Source organism: Sorex fumeus, unplaced genomic scaffold (genome assembly GCF_029834395.1).
Source record: "Sorex fumeus unplaced genomic scaffold, SorFum_2.1 ptg000051l, whole genome shotgun sequence".
Taxonomy (NCBI): Eukaryota; Metazoa; Chordata; class Mammalia; order Eulipotyphla; family Soricidae; genus Sorex; species Sorex fumeus.
In genome coordinates this window covers 41,325,050-41,345,201 of record NW_026606108.1, presented here as the reverse complement: position 1 = coordinate 41,345,201, position 20,152 = coordinate 41,325,050, and the positions used below count along the sequence as shown (strand labels likewise).

The following is a 20,152-nucleotide window of genomic DNA, read 5'->3' as shown; positions in this document are numbered from 1 at the left end:
GCCGGGGATCAAACCCAGATTGGCTGGTGCAAGACGCCCTCCTCTCTGCCCTGTGGCTCTGGTCCCCATCTTTCTTTCCTCTGCTCCCATCCTGACTGTAAGCCCCCCTCGATGTCACTTATCCTGCTCCCTGCCTGTGAGACGGAGGGGGCGGGAGGTGGAAGGCACCCAGGCAGTGAGTGTGTGTCTGATCTCCAGGCCTGGGTCTCTGCTGGCCCCCTAGAAGCTTAGGACACCCCTGGTCCAAGCCTGTACTAAGGGAGCCTTTGGGGAAATGACCCAGGAGGCAGAGAAAAAGGCAAGAGGGGCAAGTGCAAGACCATTTTGCCCCTGGCCAGTGATCCCGGTGACAGGCTGGGCTGTGGATTGACCTCCCTCTGGACCCAGTGTTGAGCTGAGCCTGCAGGCTGTCCTCGCATCAAGTCCTTTCCCTGAGCTCACACAAAGGGTGGCAGCCAAACTTGTCAGGGAAGGGTGCGAGGCCAGAGAGATCAAGTGACCTGTGGCCCAGGAGGCCTCCCCTCAGAGCCAGGCCCCCCAGCTGACAGCTTCAGAAAGACGCTGGGAAGTCTCCAGGAGAACACTGTAAAGAAGGACCAGGAGCGGCGAGAATAACAGGGAAGCTGTCCCACGCAGCGAGCACAGCTGAAAACACCAGAGGTCAACAGACCCTCACGGGGCCACTGTGTCAGGCTGACACCTCCTCCTCCTCACCCCCCCCCCAGGCTCCTCCCCCCCCCCAAGAACTCAGCTTCAAACAGGGGAACCAGCCTTGACCCACCACTTCAGAACTTGACAAAAGGCTAGGGAGGTGCTCACCTGGCCCTCTGCGAGGTGAAAGGAGGTGAGGGCAGACCTTCAGCCTCAAAGGGGTGTGTGTGGGTGTGTGTGGTGGGGGGGGGGAGCATTTGCGTGTGTGAATGTGTGTGCATGTGTAAGTGAGTATGCGTGTGTGTGTGTGAGTGGGTGGGTATGTGCGTGTTAGTGTGTGTGAGTGTGTATGAGTGTGTGTATCTGTCTGTCAGTCTGTTTGTCTGTCTGTCTGTGAGGGCAGCGAGGACGTTATTGTTCCAGGGACTCCGACATGAAGGGCAGTGGGGAGAGAAGAATTGGAGGAAGGGAGGCCGAGGGGGAGGAAAGGGTGAAAGCCTCAGGGACAGAGTGGGAGGCCGGGGGATTCCCCCAGACTAAGACTGGCCCAGATGTGGAGAACAATGGACCTGGGGGGCTGGGGGACACGGGGGAGCAGGAAGGGGGGAGGGGAGCCACTGGCAGCTGACAGGGAGGCTCCTGGCCCTCTGGGGCTGAGGCTGAGGCTTGAGCTGGTGGGAGCCAGCGCTGACCCAGGCGAGGTCCCACTCTCACCCTGCAGCCAGTCACCGCTGTCATCATGACAGGTCTGCCTGCATCATCCCAGGGCATCCTTGCCACTTCCTGCTGCTGTTCTTCCCCTGCGGGGATTGAGGCACTGAGAGGCCGAGACTGGGCCCCCTCGGCCAGCACAGGGAAGGGCCACTGGGCTCTGGGGCCACTCTCTGAATCACCGCTGCTCCCTATGGGTCACAGCGGAGGGGACAGGCCGCAGCAAGACTCTTCGTGCAGGGAGAAGGAAGACGGGCAGGGGGAGGGGAGCAGGGCTGGGCGGAGAGCAGGACTAGGCGGGGAGCAGGGCCAGCTCCGGCTCCCCTCACTGGCGGTGGACAGCACCTCCATATCCGGCTGCATCCTCCTCAGCCGGGAGACCCCTTCACGGAAACGCTCTTTCTCTAATTGGCATTGAAACTCCCAGCCCTCCCTTTTCCTGTAGGTGGGGTTTCCATAGGAAAAAGCTGCTTCTCTGTTTCCCCAGCCCAGCGGCTGTGTGAAGCCAGACCCTCACATCCTGCTCCTCTGGCCGTGTGGCCGCCACTGGCTCCCTCCATCCTTCGCTCCGGTGGACCTTCAGCCTCTCCCGGGCCTCCCCAGGACTTGGCCCTCGGAGGTCTCTCCAGATGAGGATGGCTGGGAAGCCTGGCCCCTCCATCACCGGCTAGCTCTAGGACGGGGCTGTACCAGCAGGTCTGGGGCCAGGCAGATGGGCCAATTGCAGCATCCCCGGAAGACCCAGGAGGACTTGCCTGGCCTCTGACGACCCGGCGGCTTGTGCCTTGCGCCCGTTTGCTGGTAAGCATGGTGCGGCTTCTGTCACTTTTGCTGGGGCTCTGGGCATCCTCCGGATACTTGTTCCCACCAGGAGACGGCCAGGAGGTGGCCGCTGTCACGGTGACGTACCAGGTATCCGAGGAGGTGCCATCTGGGACGGTGATCGGGATGCTCTCGCAGGCCGGGGGCCGGGCCGGGAGCAGTGGGCCTGCAGGGGGCCCTTTCCAGCTCCTCCGGCTGCCTCGGGAGCTACCCGTGCAGGTAGACCCCGCGGACGGGCTGCTGAGCACAGCCAGGCGGCTGGACCGCGAGCAGCTGTGCCGGCAGCGTGAGCCCTGCCTGCTGGCTTTCGACGTGCTGGCCACGGGTGACCTGGCTCTGCTCCACGTGGAGATCCAGGTGCTGGACATCAATGACCACGAGCCTCGGTTTCCCAAAGGTGAGCAGGAGCTGGAGATCTCTGAGAGTGCCTCGGTGCACACCCGGATACCCCTGGACAGGGCCCTGGACCCCGACACGGGCTCCAACACCCTGCACACCTACACGCTGTCTCCCAGCGAGCACTTTACCCTGGATGTCATCGTGGGCCCTGATGAGACCAAACACGCAGAGCTAGTGGTGGTGAAGGAGCTGGACCGGGAACTCCACTCCTCCTTCCATCTGGTCTTGACTGCCTATGACAATGGGGACCCCCCCAAGTCCGGCACCACCTTGGTCAAGGTTAACGTCTTGGACTCCAACGACAACAGCCCGGTGTTTGCAGAGAGCTCGCTGGCGCTGGAGATCCAGGAAGACGCTGCCCCCGGGACTCTCCTCCTGAACCTGACCGCCACGGACCCTGACCAGGGCCCCAACGGGGAGGTGGAGTTCTTCCTGAGTAGACATGTGCCCCCTGAGGTGACCGACACCTTCAGCATCGATGCGAAGACAGGGCAGGTGCTTCTGCGGCGGCCCCTGGACTACGAGAGGATCCCCGCTTACGAGGTGGACGTCCAGGCCAGGGATCTGGGTCCCAACCCCATCCCAGCCCACTGCAAGATTCTCATTAAAGTGCTGGACGTCAACGACAATGCCCCAAGCATCCACATCACGTGGGCATCCCAGCCGGCGCTGGTGTCCGAAGCGCTGCCCAAGGACAGTTTCGTGGCACTCGTTACAGCGAATGACCCCGACTCAGGAAATAACGGGCGGGTGCATTGTTGGCTGAGCCAGACACTGGGCCACTTCCGGCTGAAGAGGACCAATGGCAACACATACATGCTGCTCACCAACGCTACGCTGGACCGGGAGCAGTGGCCCTCGTACACCCTGGCGGTGCTGGCCCAGGACCAGGGAACCCGGCCCTTAGGGGCCGAGACGCAGCTGCACATCCAGATAGCTGACACCAACGACAATGCACCTGTGTTCGAGCAGAGCCACTACGAGGTTTCCACGCGGGAGAACAACCCCCCGTCGCTGCACCTGCTCACCGTCAGGGCGCACGACGCAGACCTGGGGGCCAATGGCCAAGTCTCCTACTGCCTCGAGGAGTCCCCGGTCTCTCGCTGGGTGGCTATCGACTCGGTCACGGGTGAGGTGACGGCTCAGAGGTCCTGGGACTACGAGCAGATGACAGGCTTTGAGTTCCGGGTGATGGCGGAAGACAGGGGACAGCCCCCACTGGCATCCAGCGTCTCTGTGTGGGTCAGCCTGCTGGATGCCAACGATAACGCCCCGGAGGTGATCCAGCCCCTGCTCAGCAACGGGAGAGCCAGCCTGTCCGTGCTGGTCAACGCCTCCACTGGCCACCTCCTGGTGCCCGTCGAGATCCCCAGTGGCCGGAGCCCCGGGGGTGCAGAGACACCGGCCCTGGCCACCCCCAGCTCCCGGCCTTTCCCGCTGGTGACAATCATAGCCCGGGATGCAGACTCGGGGCCCAATGCTGAGCTGGTCTACAGCATCCGTGGCGGGAACGAAGGTCAGCTCTTTGCGCTCAGCCCGCACTTGGGGCAGCTGTCCGTCAACATCACCAATGCCAGCGGCCTCCTGGGGAGCGAGTGGGAGCTGGACATCGTGGTGGAAGACCAGGGCACCCCCTCCCTGCAGAGCCGAGCCCTGCTGAGCGTCTCGTTCGTCAGCAGTGTGGACCACCTGAGGGACTCAGCCCAGGACACGGGGGCTCTGAGCCCCTCGGTGCTGACGGCCATCTGCCTGCTGGTTCTGCTGGCTGTCTTCGGGCTGACCTTGGCGCTCATCGTGTCCAGGCGCCAGAGCGAGAAGAAGGATAATCGGGCCTACAACTGCCGGGAAGCCGAGTCGACCTACCGCCAGCAGCCCAAGAGACCCCAGAAACACATCCAGAAAACGGACATCCACCTGGTGCCCGTGCTTCGGGGTCAGGCGGAGGAGCCGGAGGGCGGTGGGCTGCCCCCCAAGGACGTGGGCAAGGAGGTGATGGCAGAAGCAGGCTGGGACCCCGCCTTGCCGGCCCCCTACCCCCTCACGCCCACCCTGTACCGCACCCTGCGTAACCAAGGCAACCAGGGAGCACTGGCTGAGAGCCGGCAGGAGCTGCCAGACACCGTCAACCTCTTCTTCAACCACCCCCGGCAGAGAAACGCCTCCAGGGAGAACTTGACGCTGCCCGAGCCCCCGCCGGTCACAGGCCAGCCTGGCTCCAAGTCCCCAAGGGTGGCAGGCAGCGCCCCCCAGAGGCCGCCTGGAACCCCGAGCGGCCCCCAGGCCCTGCCAAGCTCATCTCCCTCCTCAGCCACCCTGAGGCGGCAGAGGAATCTCCACGGCAGAGTGGCCCCCGAAAAGGAGTCGGGACCTCGGCAGATCCTACGGAGCCTCGTCCGGCTGTCCGTGGCCGCCTTTGCAGAGAAGAACCCCATGGATGAGCTGACCGTGGAGTCCCCTCCTGTCCAGGTACCTGGGCCCAGGGCGGGAGGGGAGCTGTCTCTCTGGTCACCCTGGGCCATTGCCAGTAGCCTCAGATGCCGCTGTTATGCTCACGATGTAAGTTCACTGTCGTGATGTTGGGACACAGCTCGAGCTCAACACAGTTAGCTGTGTGATCCTGGGGAAATTACTTGCGGTCTCTGTGTCCCAGCAGCTCCTTCTGTGAAACAGGGCTGCTGGCCAGAGCATCTGCCTTGGCAGACATATTCTGAGGATCTGAGCGGTTCAATCCTATTTTGCACTTACTCGGGCAGTTTGGCGCAAGGAGACATATTAAAGTAATTAAGAGCAAGCTTTGGATCCAGGCTGGCTGGGTTCAAATCCCGGCCCCACCTCTTCATAGCTGGGAGGCATAGGGTCGTTACTCAGTGCTCTGCTGAAGAGGTCCGTGGGAACCAGACCCATTTCCTATGCTTGCTGGAAGAGACAGTAAGTACACTTAGAGCTTCTAGAATAGTCTGGCACTTAGCACTCACCAAGCGATTACTGGCACTTCTGCCAAGCACTTCTCCAGCCCCACCCCCCTCCCCCCATCCCAGGCACCGAGAAGCGAAGGGACACGAGCATCATTACCGCAGACCAGAGGGTGCGTGTGACTTGAGTGATACCTGGGGCTTGACAGTTGGGGCTTCCCCAGGATGAAGAAATAAAACAATATATTAGCTTGGGAGTCTGGCAGATCTGGGTTCAAATTCCAGTACAGCCTCTTAGAAGCAGGGCAAATCCTTTGAACCTCTGTGCCTCATTTTTCCTCATCTAGAAAAGATGGGTCTGAGGGGCTGGAGTGAGAGTACAGCAGGTAGGGCATTTGCCTTGCACGTGGCTGATCCATGCAAGGGGTTCGATTCCCAGCATCCCATATAGACCCCTGAGCACCGCCAAAAGTAATTCCTGAGTGCAGAGTCAGGAGTAACCTCTGAGCATCACCCCGTATGACCCAAAAAGAAAAAATAAAAAAGACAAATTTGATGCCAAATGTACCCCATGTCCGTCTGCTTCCCAGGGGACTGGGGATCAAACGAGGTCAAATGGGATGAAGAATGACAAAGTGACCAGTGACACAGCATTTACTAGACACCAGTAGGAATTCTTTTCAGAGACGGGGGCCAGTCCCACACCCACCTGCGTCTCTGAAACCCAGACCATTTTCTCTGGGCCAGACTGCGTGCCCCAGGCCACCTCTGTTTGGTCAGGCCGCCAGCTGAGGTTTCCTGTAGAGCAGGACACACTTCCTTCCCACAGCCCTCCAGGAAGCCACCTGGAGAGGGTTCAGCTGCTCTCTTAGGAATTTTACCCTAAGCTCAATGTATTCTGGGCCCCAGAAGTTACCCGGCTCCATCCATCCACCCACCCACCCTTCCATCTGTCATCCTTTCATCCATTCATTCACCTACTCATCAAGTCCTTATTGAATAAGTTCTCTATACCAAGTGCTATACTGGTTACTGATGAACAGCGATTGTAGGAGCAGGCACTGTGGCACCCACAGAAGTGCTGGAAAGACGGTGCCCCTCTGGGATCAACTTGCTCACAGCAGTGAGACTCAGACCGAGCAGTTCAGCTCTGCTTCTTTTTTGTCTTTCTTTTTCTCCGTCTTTCTTTCTCTCTTTTCTTTCCTCTTTCTTTCATTCTTTCTTTCTTTCCTCCTTTCTTTCTCTCTTACTTTCTTTCCTCTTTCTTTTCTTTCTTTCCTCCTTTCCTTCTTTATTTCTTTCTTCTTTCCTCCCTTCCTTCCTTCTCTCCTTTCTTTCTTTCTTTCTCGCTTACTTTCTTTCCTTTCTTTCTTTCTTTCTTTCTTTCCTCCCTTCCTTCTTTTTTCCTTCCCTCCCTTCCTTCTTTTTTCCTTCCTTTCATTCTTTCATTCTTTCTTTCTTTCCTCCTTTCTTTCTCTCTTACTTTCTTTCCTCTTTCTTTTCTTTCTTTCCTCCTTTCCTTCTTTATTTCTTTCTTCTTTCCTCCCTTCCTTCCTTCTCTCCTTTCTTTCTTTCTTTCTTTCTCGCTTACTTTCTTTCCTTTCTTTCTTTCTTTCTTTCTTTCTTTCTTCCCTCCTTTCCGTCTTTATTTCTTTCTCCTTTCCTCCCTTCCTTCTTTTTTCCTTCCTTTCATTCTTTCATTCTTTCTTTCCTCCTTTCCTCCCTTCCTTCCTTCTTTCCTTCCTCCCCTCCTTCCTTTCCTTTCTTCCTTTCCTTCTTTCTCTCTTTCTTTCTTTCTTTCTTTCTTTCTTTCTCTCTTTCTTCCTTTCCAGGGGTCAGAAGCACACGTGGCATTGTTCATGACTTACTCCTGGCTCTGTGCTCAGGGATCACTCCTGGTGGGGCATGGGGGACCATACTGGTGCTGGGGAACAAACCCAATCAGCCACAGGCAGGGTGTACTATGATTCCCTTTTTTTAAATTTTATTTTAGGCACCATGATTTACAACATGGATTATGACAGGGTTTCATGCCTAAAATATTCCAGCACCGTCCCCTACAGTAGAGGGTCAGCTTCCCTCCACCACTGTGCCACGGTCCCACTCCCACTCGCATCAGTCCCCTACTGTGATCTGCTTCTTACTAAAGACCAGGTCTCAATCTCTGTTTGAGTATTTGTTTTCCCTTTACTATATTTCTCTGTATTTAATACGCCAAACACAGTAACAACAAGTCTCACGACGGAGATGTTACTGGGCCCGCTCAAGCCCATCGATGAACAACAGGAGGACAGTGCTACAGTGCAGTGCTATGTTTCTCTGTAGACCGTGTAGGAGAGATCACTGTAACTTCTGACCACTTCACTTAGCATGATACTCTCCAGATCCATCCATGTAGCTGCAAATTGCATGATTTCATCTTTTCTTGTGACTGACTGGTCTTGCCGTGTGTGTATGTACCACAGTTTCTTCATTCACTCGTCTGTCCTTGGGCACTTGCATTGTTTCCCAATTTTGCCTATTGTGACCAGTGCTGCAATGAACATAGGAATGCAAATAAATGTCTTTTCTGAAGAGTTTGGGGCCCTGGAGGTAATGCCAAGAAGTGGAATTGCTGGACCATATGAGAGAGTGACTCCTAAATTTTTGAGAATTGCCTAGAGCGGTCAGCATTCCCACCCCCAGTGGAGAGGACCAGTGTTGCCCCTAACACCATGCAGTCCCGTGAGCCTCGAGCCTCAGGGGGCACAATGAGAGTCTACAGCACGTGATAGCAGGTGCTGATCACTAGATCTATAAGCCCATGACTTATACGCTTTTGCATTATCTCTTCTTGACTATTGAAAAAACTGAAGCTAGGATACCTGAAGTAATCCTCAAGGCGCCCGGAGTGAGAGTACAGTGGGGAGGACGCTGGCCTTGCATGTGACCGACCCAGGTTCGATTCCTGGCATCCCATAGGGTCCCCCAAGTCTTGCCAGTAGTGGTCCTTGAACACAGAGCCAGGAGTAAGTCCTGAGCACACTGAGAGGCCACCAAACAAAAATCAAACAAAAACCCTGCTCATTTGTCTATGAGATAAAAGAGAAATGGTCTTGAACTAGAACTCGATCCTCACACTTGGTCTTGTCCATTCCAGAAGCCCCACCATCTCCTCTTTAGCCTATTGTGTCTGAAGTCCTTCACCCCTTGCCCAAACCCTCACCTTCTCTCCACTTACCAAACTTCTGCGGAAACTTTGAGTGTCAGCAGAGGGCCCCTGACATGTTAGAGGAACTCAAGAACCAGGGATTTTGTTTTGCTGTCTTACAGTTCCTCACAGTGTGAAAACTATTCCCAGACACATGCTTGGGTCACTCATAGCAGTGCTTGGGACTTGTGCCTGCAGAGACTCAGACAGGGAGGCTCTCTCCCCAACTCCAAGGAGCAGGCTCTGAGATTGATAAATCTCCCCTTGTGCCACCTCCACTTCCTCCTGGGGTGTTCTCTTTCCCGTCGAATGAATGAACGGATGGTTAGAGACACCATTTTTGCCCTCTCCTACGACTTAGTTTACATCTGACCCACTGAAAAATTGGCTCAGTAAATACTGTGGCCGCGGAGGAAATAACCCTTAAAACAATCCTTATCCAAGTAAGAATTAAATTATGGCCAGGAAATGTCCTTTCACCTCCAGCCACAGACGCTCCCCAAAGCGGGTCACTCGGGAGAAATGGGAGGGAGGACATGGTTGCAAAGGGTCCTATCCTTCTCTCCCTCAAACACCCAGGGTCGTGGGGTTTTCAGGTCATGGTGGGGGTGTGGAAGGGAGTGGGGGGAACCTGACTGTACAGGTCCGGGCCTTTGTTCCCATCCCCCGCTGGTCACACAAACATCTGAAGGCGGAGGAAAGGCTATAAAAAGCCAGCGATGGCGCTGAGGGAAACATCCGGGCGAGGAAGTGTGCAGGGTCGGAATTGTGTGGAGTCAACAGATTTTTCCTGTCTTGTAGCAAATCTCCCAGCTGCTGTCCTTGCTGCACCAGGGACAATTCCAGCCCAAGCCCAACCACCGGGGAAATAAATACTCAGCCAAGCCAGGCTGCAGGTAAGCACGCGGTGCTCTGGCCAGCACTCTGCTCACGTGAGGATGGGGCCACACGCGTTTTCCCCCTGGAGCAGGTTGTGGCCAGTATCCTCCCTCCAGACAGCTTGATCCTGGAGCAAGAACTATAAATACTGCATTTATAGTATTTACAGGGCCTGGAGTCACCGAGGAAATGACTTCATCCCTAAGGTACCTTCTGCCCACCGATGGCAGAGGTGCTGAGCTATGGACTTTAAATCTGGGATCTTGGGCTTCTTTCCCGGCTCTTGGCCCCTAGCACAGGATGGAGGCTGGGGGGTGAGGGGGTGTGGGCGAGCAGGTGGCATGTTCCTGTGGTCTGTCTCAAATCAAAGGGTTCTCAAGAGGACAGCTGCTCTAACTCCTGCCCCAACTTAGGCTCTGAAGTTGATTTTTGGCTCTCTCCCCCCCCCCGGGATGGGGGAGCAGCCCACGGTGCTCTGGGACTACTCTTGTGGTACTCAGGACACCAGGCAGATTGAACCTGAGCCCGCTGACTGCAAAGAACACAAATCTTTCAGGCTTCTCACCAGCCTGCCCCAGCTCTGGGTCAAAATAGTTTGACCCAACCCAGCTCTGTCCAAGAGAAGGCATCAGATCATCCCTTAGGGTATCGGTTCCTAACTGATGAAACAAAGGTTTTACTCTCCAGTGGTGATGGGATAAAGATTTAAACCCATAACCCAATGTCTGACACCTCCTTCCCCACCAACACTAAGTTCCTTCCCCATCAGTGACTTTGATCAGGGTGGCACAGCCAGTAGGTAGCAAAGCAGGGACCCTGTTCTCAGGGCCCCTGACTCCCAGTTCAGTGCTCTGATGAGACTGGCTTATAGCTTCTTCTTCTTTTTTTTTTTTTGCAAAGCTGATGGGAAGGGATCTAAAGCTGCCACGGGGATACAGTCTCCAGAGTCCAGTGAGCCTGGCTTTGAATTCAGCTTTATCACAAAATCCACAGGGACCCGGAGGAGCTGAGTATTTATTCCTCACAAGTCTTAATTTTCTCACCTGTGCTGGAGAGGTGGAATGACCCTAGACAGATGTGACATATTTGGTGGGAGGAGTTGTATGCTCCTGCAGAGCATGAGGCCTGGGGCAGAGCAACTGTTCAATAAACATCCATTTGCTGCCATTTGCAAACTTGCCCCTTCCCTGCGAATCCCATCAGTGGAAACAGAAATAGAAAACAGCAGAAAGGAGCCCAAGCCTTAAAGTGCCCTAGGCAGCATTTCTAGCTGTTGAGATGAGAGGACTGAGCCCCAGAAACCCACATATCAGGGGCTAGGAAGGCTAGAACCAGTGAGAGACAGGAAGGAGGTTCTGAGTAGCTGGATCCTCTGTAGACACCCTTCTGGACAGGGATTTGGCTTCAACGAGGGGAGAAGGGAATATTCCTCCTTCCGCTAAGCTTTTACTAAGCACCTCTGCTGTGACAAGCCCTGTTTCTGAGCTCTTATAGAGAGCATAAATGAGACAGGGCCCTCCCAAAAAGGTACCTGCTTTTCCTGGAGCTCAAATTTGGATGGTTGGTTGGCGGATAAATGAAATGTGTGGTTGGGGAGTGAATGGGTGAGTGGATGCATGGATGGGTGAGTGGGTGAGTGGGTGGATGGGTGAGTGGGTGGATGGGTGGATGGATGGGTGCGTGGGTCTATGAGTGGGTGGTGAGTGAGTTAAGTGGGTGGATGGATGGTTGGTGGATGAATGAGTGAATGGATGGGAAGTGGAACGGGTGTTGGCTGGATGTGCAAGTGGATGAGTGGATGGATGGGGAGAAGGTGGGTATACGGATGGAGAGAAGGGGACAAGGAGGAAGAGAGAGAGGTTGCTGAGCAGGTGGACAGGAGAGATGGATGGGTGGATCACTCTGTTTTAGCCAAGTTTCCTAAATTCCTAGTCTGTGTCAGGCAATGGGAAGGAAAGGGAAAGACAAAGTGGAAAATCCTATCGAAGCACTACGGTTGCTTCAATATGCCGAGGGTTTACCATGTGCCAGGCACTGTTCTAAGCCCTTTGTCTCATTTTATACTGTAATATCCCACAAGAAGGTGTCGTTTACGACGCTCATGTTACAGAGGAGGAAACAAGCTCAGAGTAGGGGGAAGGCCTGGAGTCCCGGAAGCTGGGCCGGGCTCAGGATCCAGGTGCCTGTACGAGAGAAGTGGCTGGGGTGCAAAGCAACGTCGGGGACAGGGAAGAACACGTCTGCCCACTGTCCACGCACAGACAAGCGGCTTCCCTTTCAGGAGCGCAGGCCCAGAAACCGACAGTCCGGGCCCCAGGGCTGGGGGCCAGGCAGAGGCTGACCACGAGGAAGGGTCCTTGGACCCTGAAGAGGACCTCTCTGTGAAGCAGCTGCTGGAAGAAGAGCTCTCGAGCCTGCTGGACCCCCACACAGGTAGGGACTCCCCTGGGTGTCCCTGCCCCCACCTGCCACTGCATCCCCTTTCAGAGTTCTGCTCCAGGCCTCTCAGTCACTCAGCTTCCCGGGAGGATTTTCAGCAACATTTTCCTTCCTCTGGAACTAGCCCCACCCAGTCTCTTAATCATCCTTTTTTTTTTTTTTTTTTTTGCTTTTTGGGTCACACCCGGCAATGCACAGGGGTTACTTCTGGCTCTGCACTCAGGAATTACTCCTGGCAGTGCTCAGGGGACCATATGGGATGCTGAGAATCGAACATGCAAGGCAAGCACCCTACCCACTGTGCTATTACTCCAGCCCCTCTTAATCATCTACTAGTGCTTATTCATCTATTTGGTGGATTTTTAAGACCATCCTAAGAATAATGAACCACAACTGAGTTCCTGTGTGCCCCAGACATTGGAGAAGCCTTTTAGACACAGTAAGTTGTGTAAGTCTTCAAGCTGCCTATGCAGGTAAATATTAGGGTTCAAGTTAGTAATAAACAAACCCTGAGGCCCAGGGAGGTCAGTAGGCAACCCCAAGTCGTGGGTTTATCAGTGATGGAGGGAGCTCCAGGGTCAGAGTGTGGAAGACCTCTGGGCCCCCTAAAACACTCACTTGCTTCTTTAAAATTTGTTTAAATATCCTTCTGTCCTGGGAACTGCAACAACTTTTAATGGGCTACCATTTCTAATCCAAACATTCAGCATTCCTTTTATCTTGAGAAACAATTAATGCTGTAAATGAATCATATGAACTTTAATTCAGGAACCAGCTAGCTGCACCCCCCCCCACCCCCACCCCTGGCCTGGCTGTGAAGCCCAGCCAGTCTCCTAAAGTCACTCACACACACCAATATGCCGAGGGTTTACCTTGTGCCAGGTGGGTCCACTGATCTTTTCTGTTTTTGTAGACAAAGGCTCTTTCTTGCCTGAACATACCCTGTGTGCCCCTAATATGCCAAGGGCATGGCCAGGATGTTCCTCTGTTCAATTAAAAAAAATAGCTCACATTTATTGAGCCCTTTCTGCAGTTTCCACCATGTTCTAAGTGCCTTGTGAGAAAATCCTATGAGATTCGGCTATTCATTATCCCCTTTCATAAAGGGAAAATCCGAGGGGCAGGGATGTTTAATAATTTTTCCAGGTTGTCTGGCCAGTGGTAATTATTACCAGCACCGTTGGCCCTAGGTTAAAATTAAGTCAAGTTAAATTGAATTAAAATGAAGTAAAATAATTTTTTTTAATCCTTCAACCTGCCAGAGCCATTTCAAAGGCTCAGGATAAGCCCAGCAACCTTGTGGCTACAACTTTGGTCACAACATAGAGAAAGGTCATAGGACATCACCGCCCTGAGTGTCAGAGGATGAGTGAGGCCAGTCCAGCCACGGGGAAGCAGCCGTCCTCATCCAGAGGTGCCTTGAGGGGCCCAAAGAGATTGTACAAGGATAGAGCATTTCCCTTGCATGTGGCCAACTCTGGTTGGATCCCCAGCATCCCATATGGTCCCCTGAGCACTTCCAGGAGTAATTCCTGAGTGTAGAGCCAGGAGGAACCCCTGAGCATTGCCAAGTGTGGCCCAAAGACTAAAACAACAACAACAAAAGAGATGTGCTGGGAGTATAAAATGCACTCTCGGTTTTGAAAAGAGTATGGCAAACAAATGCAAGATACCTCAACAGGGCTGAAGAGATAGTACAGCAAGGAGAGCGCTTGCCTTGCATGTGCCAATCCAGGTTTGATCCCTGGCATCCCATGTAGTCCCCTGTGAACTACCAAGAGTGAACTCTGAGCACAGAGCAAGGTGTGACCCAAATCAATGCCCCCACCCAAAATATAAGACATCCCAATAATTCTTAAGATTATCAATTACATAATAAAATGAGGACATTAAATATAAAACAATTGGGGGACGGGGGTCTAATACAAAAGAAGTCACTTGTCTTGCATGTGCTCAGCACTGCAGATGGTCCTCAGGCACTGCCACAATGACCCCAGAGCACAGAGTCCCAAGAAGCCTCTGAAAACTGTGGATGTGGCTCAGTAACACCTAAATATCAGAATTTGTGTTTATGTTCAGTGGACCATGTCCAGCTGCCAAGAGCCCCACTCCACCTCAGGCCCCCCAATCCTACTACAAATGAGGCAAGGTGGAGAATCAATATTCAGATACACCATGATTTGCTCTATTTTGGAATAAATTTTTCAAGTCACAAGAGTGCTCTTTGGATAATGTAGTAGAACAGATAAGAATGATTAGCCTTGGGGCTGGAGTGACAGCACAGTGGTTGGGCATTTGCCTTGCACGCAGCTGACCCAGGTTCGTTTCCCAGCATCCCAAATGGACCCCCGAGCACTGCAAGGAGTGATTCCTGAGTGCAGAGCCAGGAGTAATCCCTGTGCATTGCCGGGTGTGACCCAAAAAGAAAATAAAAAAGAATGACTTGCCTCAGCCTGGGGATGGTCTTAGCCATCCACATCCACATCATCCATGGCTCCTCTGGACTTTGGCAGAGAAGCAGCATTTCTTACACAAACGGCCAATAGATGTCAGAGTAGATGTTGGACCCCATCCCAGCCTTTCTTTCAAAACAGAAAGACTATTCCTGAGCCACGAGGCTTATAGTCTGTCCCCCCAGTCCCTCTTTTGTCAATGGGCCCTGGTCAGGGTTCGGAGGGAAGCAGCGGGGTGCTACGGTGTCAGGTATCTCACGACCCTTTTCTGCCACGGCATTAGACTGGGCAGCCCTCCCCAGCCTGCTGTCCGGCTGGGCTTCCTGAGGCACAAGGCTGCTGGGTGACGGTGCAAACCTTTAGCAGGCCCACAGGGGCCTGCAGACAGGAAGTCCCCCCTTTCTACCCCGGAACACACACAAACACTCCACGGGCCGGACATTCCCCAGAATCAGGCCAATGTCTGGACTGGGCCTTCCTCGTCCCTCCGGCCTCCGGTCCTCTCAGCTCCCGTGCGAGCTCCCGCTGGGCCTTCCTGCCCAGCCACTTCCCCGTCAGGGCCTCTTCCTTCCCGTCCCCCCCACAGCAGCCCCGTCCGTCGTCCCCTGCCATGTCCCTTCCTTCCTTTGTCCTGTACCCTTGCCCGGGACTGCCGCTGACTGCCCCCCACAGGCCTTTCCCTGGACCGGCTCAGCACGCCTGACCCGGCGTGGATGGCCAGGCTCTCCTTACCCCTGGCCACCAACTACCGGGACAACGTGTGCTCGGCCGATGCGGCGGCCTCCGAGGAGCCCAGAACCTTCCAGACGTTCGGCAAGGCGGCAGGGCCAGAACTGAGCGCGGCCGGCACGCGGCTGGCCAGCACCTTCCTGTCGGAGATGAGCTCGCTCTTGGAACTGCTGCTGGAGCGGCCCAGTGTGCCCGTGGAGGCCGCGTCCGAGGTGCTGCGGCGGCTTTCAGTCTGCGGGAGGACCCTCAGCCTGGACCTGGCCACCAGCGGGGCCTCAGGCGCAGAAGTCCAGGGCGACCCCGCTTTTAGGAAGGGGACCGAGGGCAGGACCAGCGGCAGCAGAGGCCTGTGGATGGCAGAACCAGGCGCCTGGGGAGAAGGCACACCGCCAGGCCCTGAGCATCCTGGCCCCCTAGCTGGTTGCTTGAACCTCTGAACTCATGGACCACAAGTGAGCTGAGAACGTGGCAGAGGCTGATGGTGGAAATGGGGGTTCAGCCCTCATGACTTTCTGACCAAGGCAGCAGTCCCTTGCTCGGGGCTGGCTCTGCCTGTGAATTTTCCCCAAGATGGAAACCGTTGGGGGCTGAGAGACATATCTGCGGCAGTACACACGAGGGTGTGAGTGTGTCCTTGGCGTTGCGCACGCCCAGGGGAGGACGGCCTGGCTGCAGGGAAGGGGACTAGAGCCTGGCCCGCTGGGCAACGCTCTCTGACCTGCTAATAAAGGACAAGTGGTTGAAGGAAAACTGAGAAGAGGGGGAAGTTCTGTTTGCACCCGCGAAAGGGGAGGAGGGAAGAGTGATGGCTAAGCCCTGGCAGGAGGGGGGAGGGTGCGCCGCTATGCCGTGTGACGGACACAATGCCAGATATGCACCCCAGGCCCGGATTGCTGCTTATCAGACCATCTGCTTCTTAGCTGGAAAACGGGCTAAGAAAAGTGTGACTATTTATAGAGCACATATGTGAGCCAGGCACCAAGCTTTACAATGGGAGTTTTGTTTGTTTGGGTTTCTGGGCCAGACCCAGCCAAGCTGAGGGGTTACACCTGGCTCAGTGCTCGGGAGCCATGTAGAGTTGGGACTCGAACCCAGGCCTGCAGCATGCAGAGCTGATGGGCTGAACCATGCCACATGCATTTCAGCCCTTCAAGCCATCTCCTTGGCTCCTACGATAACGTTCGATTTAGTTTCCCAAGTGCCCTGAGAGAGAGGGCTGTTCTCCCCATTTCACAGATGAGGACCAGAGGGTATGACCCCAGATCCAGGGGAGGGGGAGACAGAGGCAGGGCCAGCATCTGGAGCCAAGCTTGTCCAACACCAACATCTGTTTGCTTTTGGGGCCACACCTGGAGATGCTCAAGGGTTACTCCTGGCTCTGCACTCAGGAATCACTCATGGCAGTGCTCAGGGGGCCATCTGGGGTGCCAGGGATCAAACCTGGGTCGGCCACTACCCACGGTCGTATTGCTCCATTCCCCAGACTTTAACCTTGACCCCAGATGGCCAGACATGGAAAGAAATCGGGGCAGCAGTGGCTTTGTCTAAACTGCCCCCAAGAAGCTCTATTGAGGGCGGGAGCCTTAACACAGCAGGCAAGGCACTTGCTTTGCATGCAGAAGCCCTGGTTCAATTCCCAGCACTCCATATAGTCTCCTGAGCCTTGCCAGGAGTGATCCCGGAGCACAGAGCCAGGAGTAACCCCTGAGCAGAGGGGTAAAGCATCTGTTTGCCTTGCCTGAAGCTGACTCTGATTTAATCCCTGGCATCACATCTGGTCTTTAACGGTCTCCCAACTACTGGGAGTGGGAGTAACCCCTGGGCACACAGCCAATGGTATCCCCTCAACATTCACACACCCCTAAAAAAAATAACTCTAAATTCAATGCTGTTGAAAAGAACATTTCCAAAGCTACTCAGGCTCTCGTGTCCACAGATCAAAGCAGGAAGGCCTTGGTGCTGGAGCAATAGCACAGCAGGTAGAGCGTTTGCCTTGCACGCGGCCAGCCCAGGTTTGATTCCCAGCATCCCATATGGTTCTCCAAGCATCGCCAGGAGTAATTCCTGAGTGCATGAGCCAGGAGTAACTCCTGTGCATCGCCGGGTGTGAACCAAAAACAAAAAAAATAAAATGACATAAAAAGCAGGAAGGCCTTGAACTAGACTGACTCTGGCCTTGCTGCTGAGTGCCTGTCCTAGAAGGCAGCCCCCTCAGGTCACAAGTCACCTCCCAGACCTGTTTTTGCCCTGCCTGCCTTCACTGCAGCAGGTTGGGGCCTGGGGATGCAGCCCTGGAGGTGGAGAAACAGTCAATGTTTCCCGTGGCTCAGGCTTCTCTCACTTTCCTGGAAATTTCCAAGCGGCGATGAAGCATTCTCTTCTCCATGTGAGGGCTCTCTTGAACACTGAAGTAAAATTCCTCTCCCTGTTTTCTTTCCTCAGTACTACTGTTCAACATCCACAGAAAAAGGCCAGCCATGGGGAACAGAGATATAGGGTTAGAGCACAGGGGTTAGGGTGCTGGCCTTGCATCCGGCTAACCCCAGTTCAAATCCCCAGTACCCCATCTGGTTCCCCGGGCACCACCAGAGTGGCCCTGAGCACAGAGCCAGGAGTAAGTGCTGAGTACTTTTTTTTTTGGGGGGGGGGTTGCACACCCAATGCAATCCCCCCCCAAAAAAACAAAAACAGAAAAAACCACCAAACCTCAAGTCCTACATCTCTGGTCCTTGCCACAAGGACGAGGCAGAATCTGCCACAGGGGCATTTTACAGGGTTGGGAATACAAAGTTCTCTGGGGAGTCTCAGAGGAGCACGTGACCCGTGCAAGGCTCTGCAGCCCGGCTCTGAGTCACCGTCTCACGCGCCCCGGAAGTTCGGGACAGAAGGAGTCAGAACATCTTAGAGGGAAGCAAATGGCAAGCCAGAAAAAGCTGACGGTTTGCCCAGAGCCAGGTGGCAGATCGCAGATCTGGAGGACGCGGGGCTGACGACGATGACGATGACGAGGCTCCTTGTGGTGGTTCCAGTGTCCCTGAAGGGGCTCTGGGAACTATGGACTCCCTAAGCCAAAAGCCCGGGGGTGTGGAGGGGGGGTGGGAGGAGGCACCTCAGAGAGCCTCAGACACTCAGACGCTCGCTGAGTCTTGGACTTCCAGGAAAGAAAGGGCCTCGCCAGTACTTCGATGGGGTTGGGGCGCAGGGACCCGCACCCTCTGGTGCGTGAAGCCAGCCCCGTCCCCAGGAACAGCCGGAGACTGTGGAGATGGTGACAGAACTGCGTGTGCCGAACAGGAACATGACAGAAACTTCATGACACTTGCCAAGATGTCAAAGCTGAGACTTTGGACATACTCAAAACAGCTTTCCCCCGAGATGGGCTCTGTGCTGCAGCGACGAAATAAGCAGGCGAGCCATGCAGCACTCGGTAAAAGATCATCTTCATTTGGAAACCGCAGGGGGACTTCTCTTCTGTTCACCGTATTTATTAATAATCAGAGCAATAGTACAGTGGGGAGGGCCTTTGCCTTGCACGGGGCCTACCTGGGTTGGATGCCCGGCTTCCCATAGGGTCCCCTTAACCCCCAGGAGTGATTCCTTAAGGAAGAGCCAGGAGTAAGCCCCAAGCACTGCAGGGCGTGGCCTAAAATAATGATGATAATAATAAAGTAGCACTGTAGCACTGTCCTTCGGTTGTCATCGATTTGCTTGAGCGGGCACCAGTAACATCTCCATTGTGAGACTTGTTGTTACTGTTTTTGGCATATCGAATATGTCACGGGGAGCTTGCCAGGCTTTGCCGTGCCGGTGGAATACTCTCAGTAGCATGTCGGATTCTCCAAGAGGGGTGGAGGAATCGAACCTAGGTCGGTCACGTGCAAGACAAACGCCCTACCTGCTAGTAGTAGTAATAATAATCAACTGCTGTCCAGCTCTAGGCATGCCTGGCTGTGCCCACTCCAGCCCAGGGCCACTCCCTATCTGACCCCAACCCCAACCTGGCTGCTTGCTGAGCCTCCCTCCACTCTGTGAGCCCACCCACAGCCGCTACCCTAGGGACTAGGGCAAGCACTCCCTGCCAAAGAGGAGGGGACAGAGAGAGCCAGGAGGAGATGGATCAGCTCAGCTCTGCCACACATTAGGTACGGGGAAAATAGGGCAGCGTTTCCCAGCCCCTGGGAGGCCCCGGGAAGAGGGCAGAGGGGACGCATGAGACATTAACTCAGCCTTCAACTTTGCCCGCCTCGCCAGAGTAGCACTGGGAGCAGCAGGAAGGGGAGAGGCAGGCAGAATCAGTCATTCATTCAGACAGCAAATTATTTTGTAGGGAAGTGCTCAGGGGTTATTCCTGGCTCTGTGCTCAGGAATGACCCTTGGCGGTGCTCAGGGAACCAGATGCCATAGGGATTTAAGCCAGGGCTCATCGCACTTACCTTATCCACTGGACTATCTCTCTGGGCCCCAATGAGCATAGCTTTAGAGCACCCACTATATGCTGGGTGCGCTGGGTGCCAGGCTTTGAGTTGAGAGGAGTGATGCAGAGAATCACTCATTGATGGAAGGGATATTGACTGAACAGCTATCAAGTTTCCTGCATTTTACGGGCACCGAACACGCATCAGGAACCAGACAGCCTTGCTCCTCCCATCTGTAGCATCCAGGCCTACTGAATATAGCCTCCAAATTAGGAAACCAAGACAGCAAAGCACCAACATCTATACTAAACACTCCCCACCCCCAATCTTGAATGACCAGCTATCCTGATCCAGGCTGCCTGACTGGTCACCTCCTTACTCCCTCCTCCCACTTCCTTTCAGATAGAAGATGATGATGAGTCATTTGAGAGCTTTCAGAACCAATGCATAGCAGTTAAGGGGTCCTCTATGAAGCTTAACTTGTGGGATCCTAGGAGATCACAATGACCAACAGCCAAGGAGGCCACATCCCCAGATAACATCTTTCTTAGG

The 20,152-nt window shown here is 54.6% G+C and overlaps 1 protein-coding gene across 1 annotated transcript; it reads left to right on the top strand.

Moving 5' to 3' along the window:
- Positions 1 to 2,169: 2,169 nt before the first annotated feature.
- Positions 2,170 to 15,863, top strand: PCDH12 (protocadherin 12). Its single transcript, XM_056124663.1, has 4 exons — positions 2,170 to 5,049; positions 9,487 to 9,581; positions 11,846 to 11,997; positions 15,129 to 15,863. The coding sequence occupies exons 1-4, from the start codon at positions 2,170 to 2,172 to the stop codon at positions 15,620 to 15,622; spliced, it is 3,621 nt and encodes a 1,206-aa protein (XP_055980638.1). The 3' UTR covers positions 15,623 to 15,863.
- The last annotated feature ends 4,289 nt before the right edge of the window (positions 15,864 to 20,152 follow it).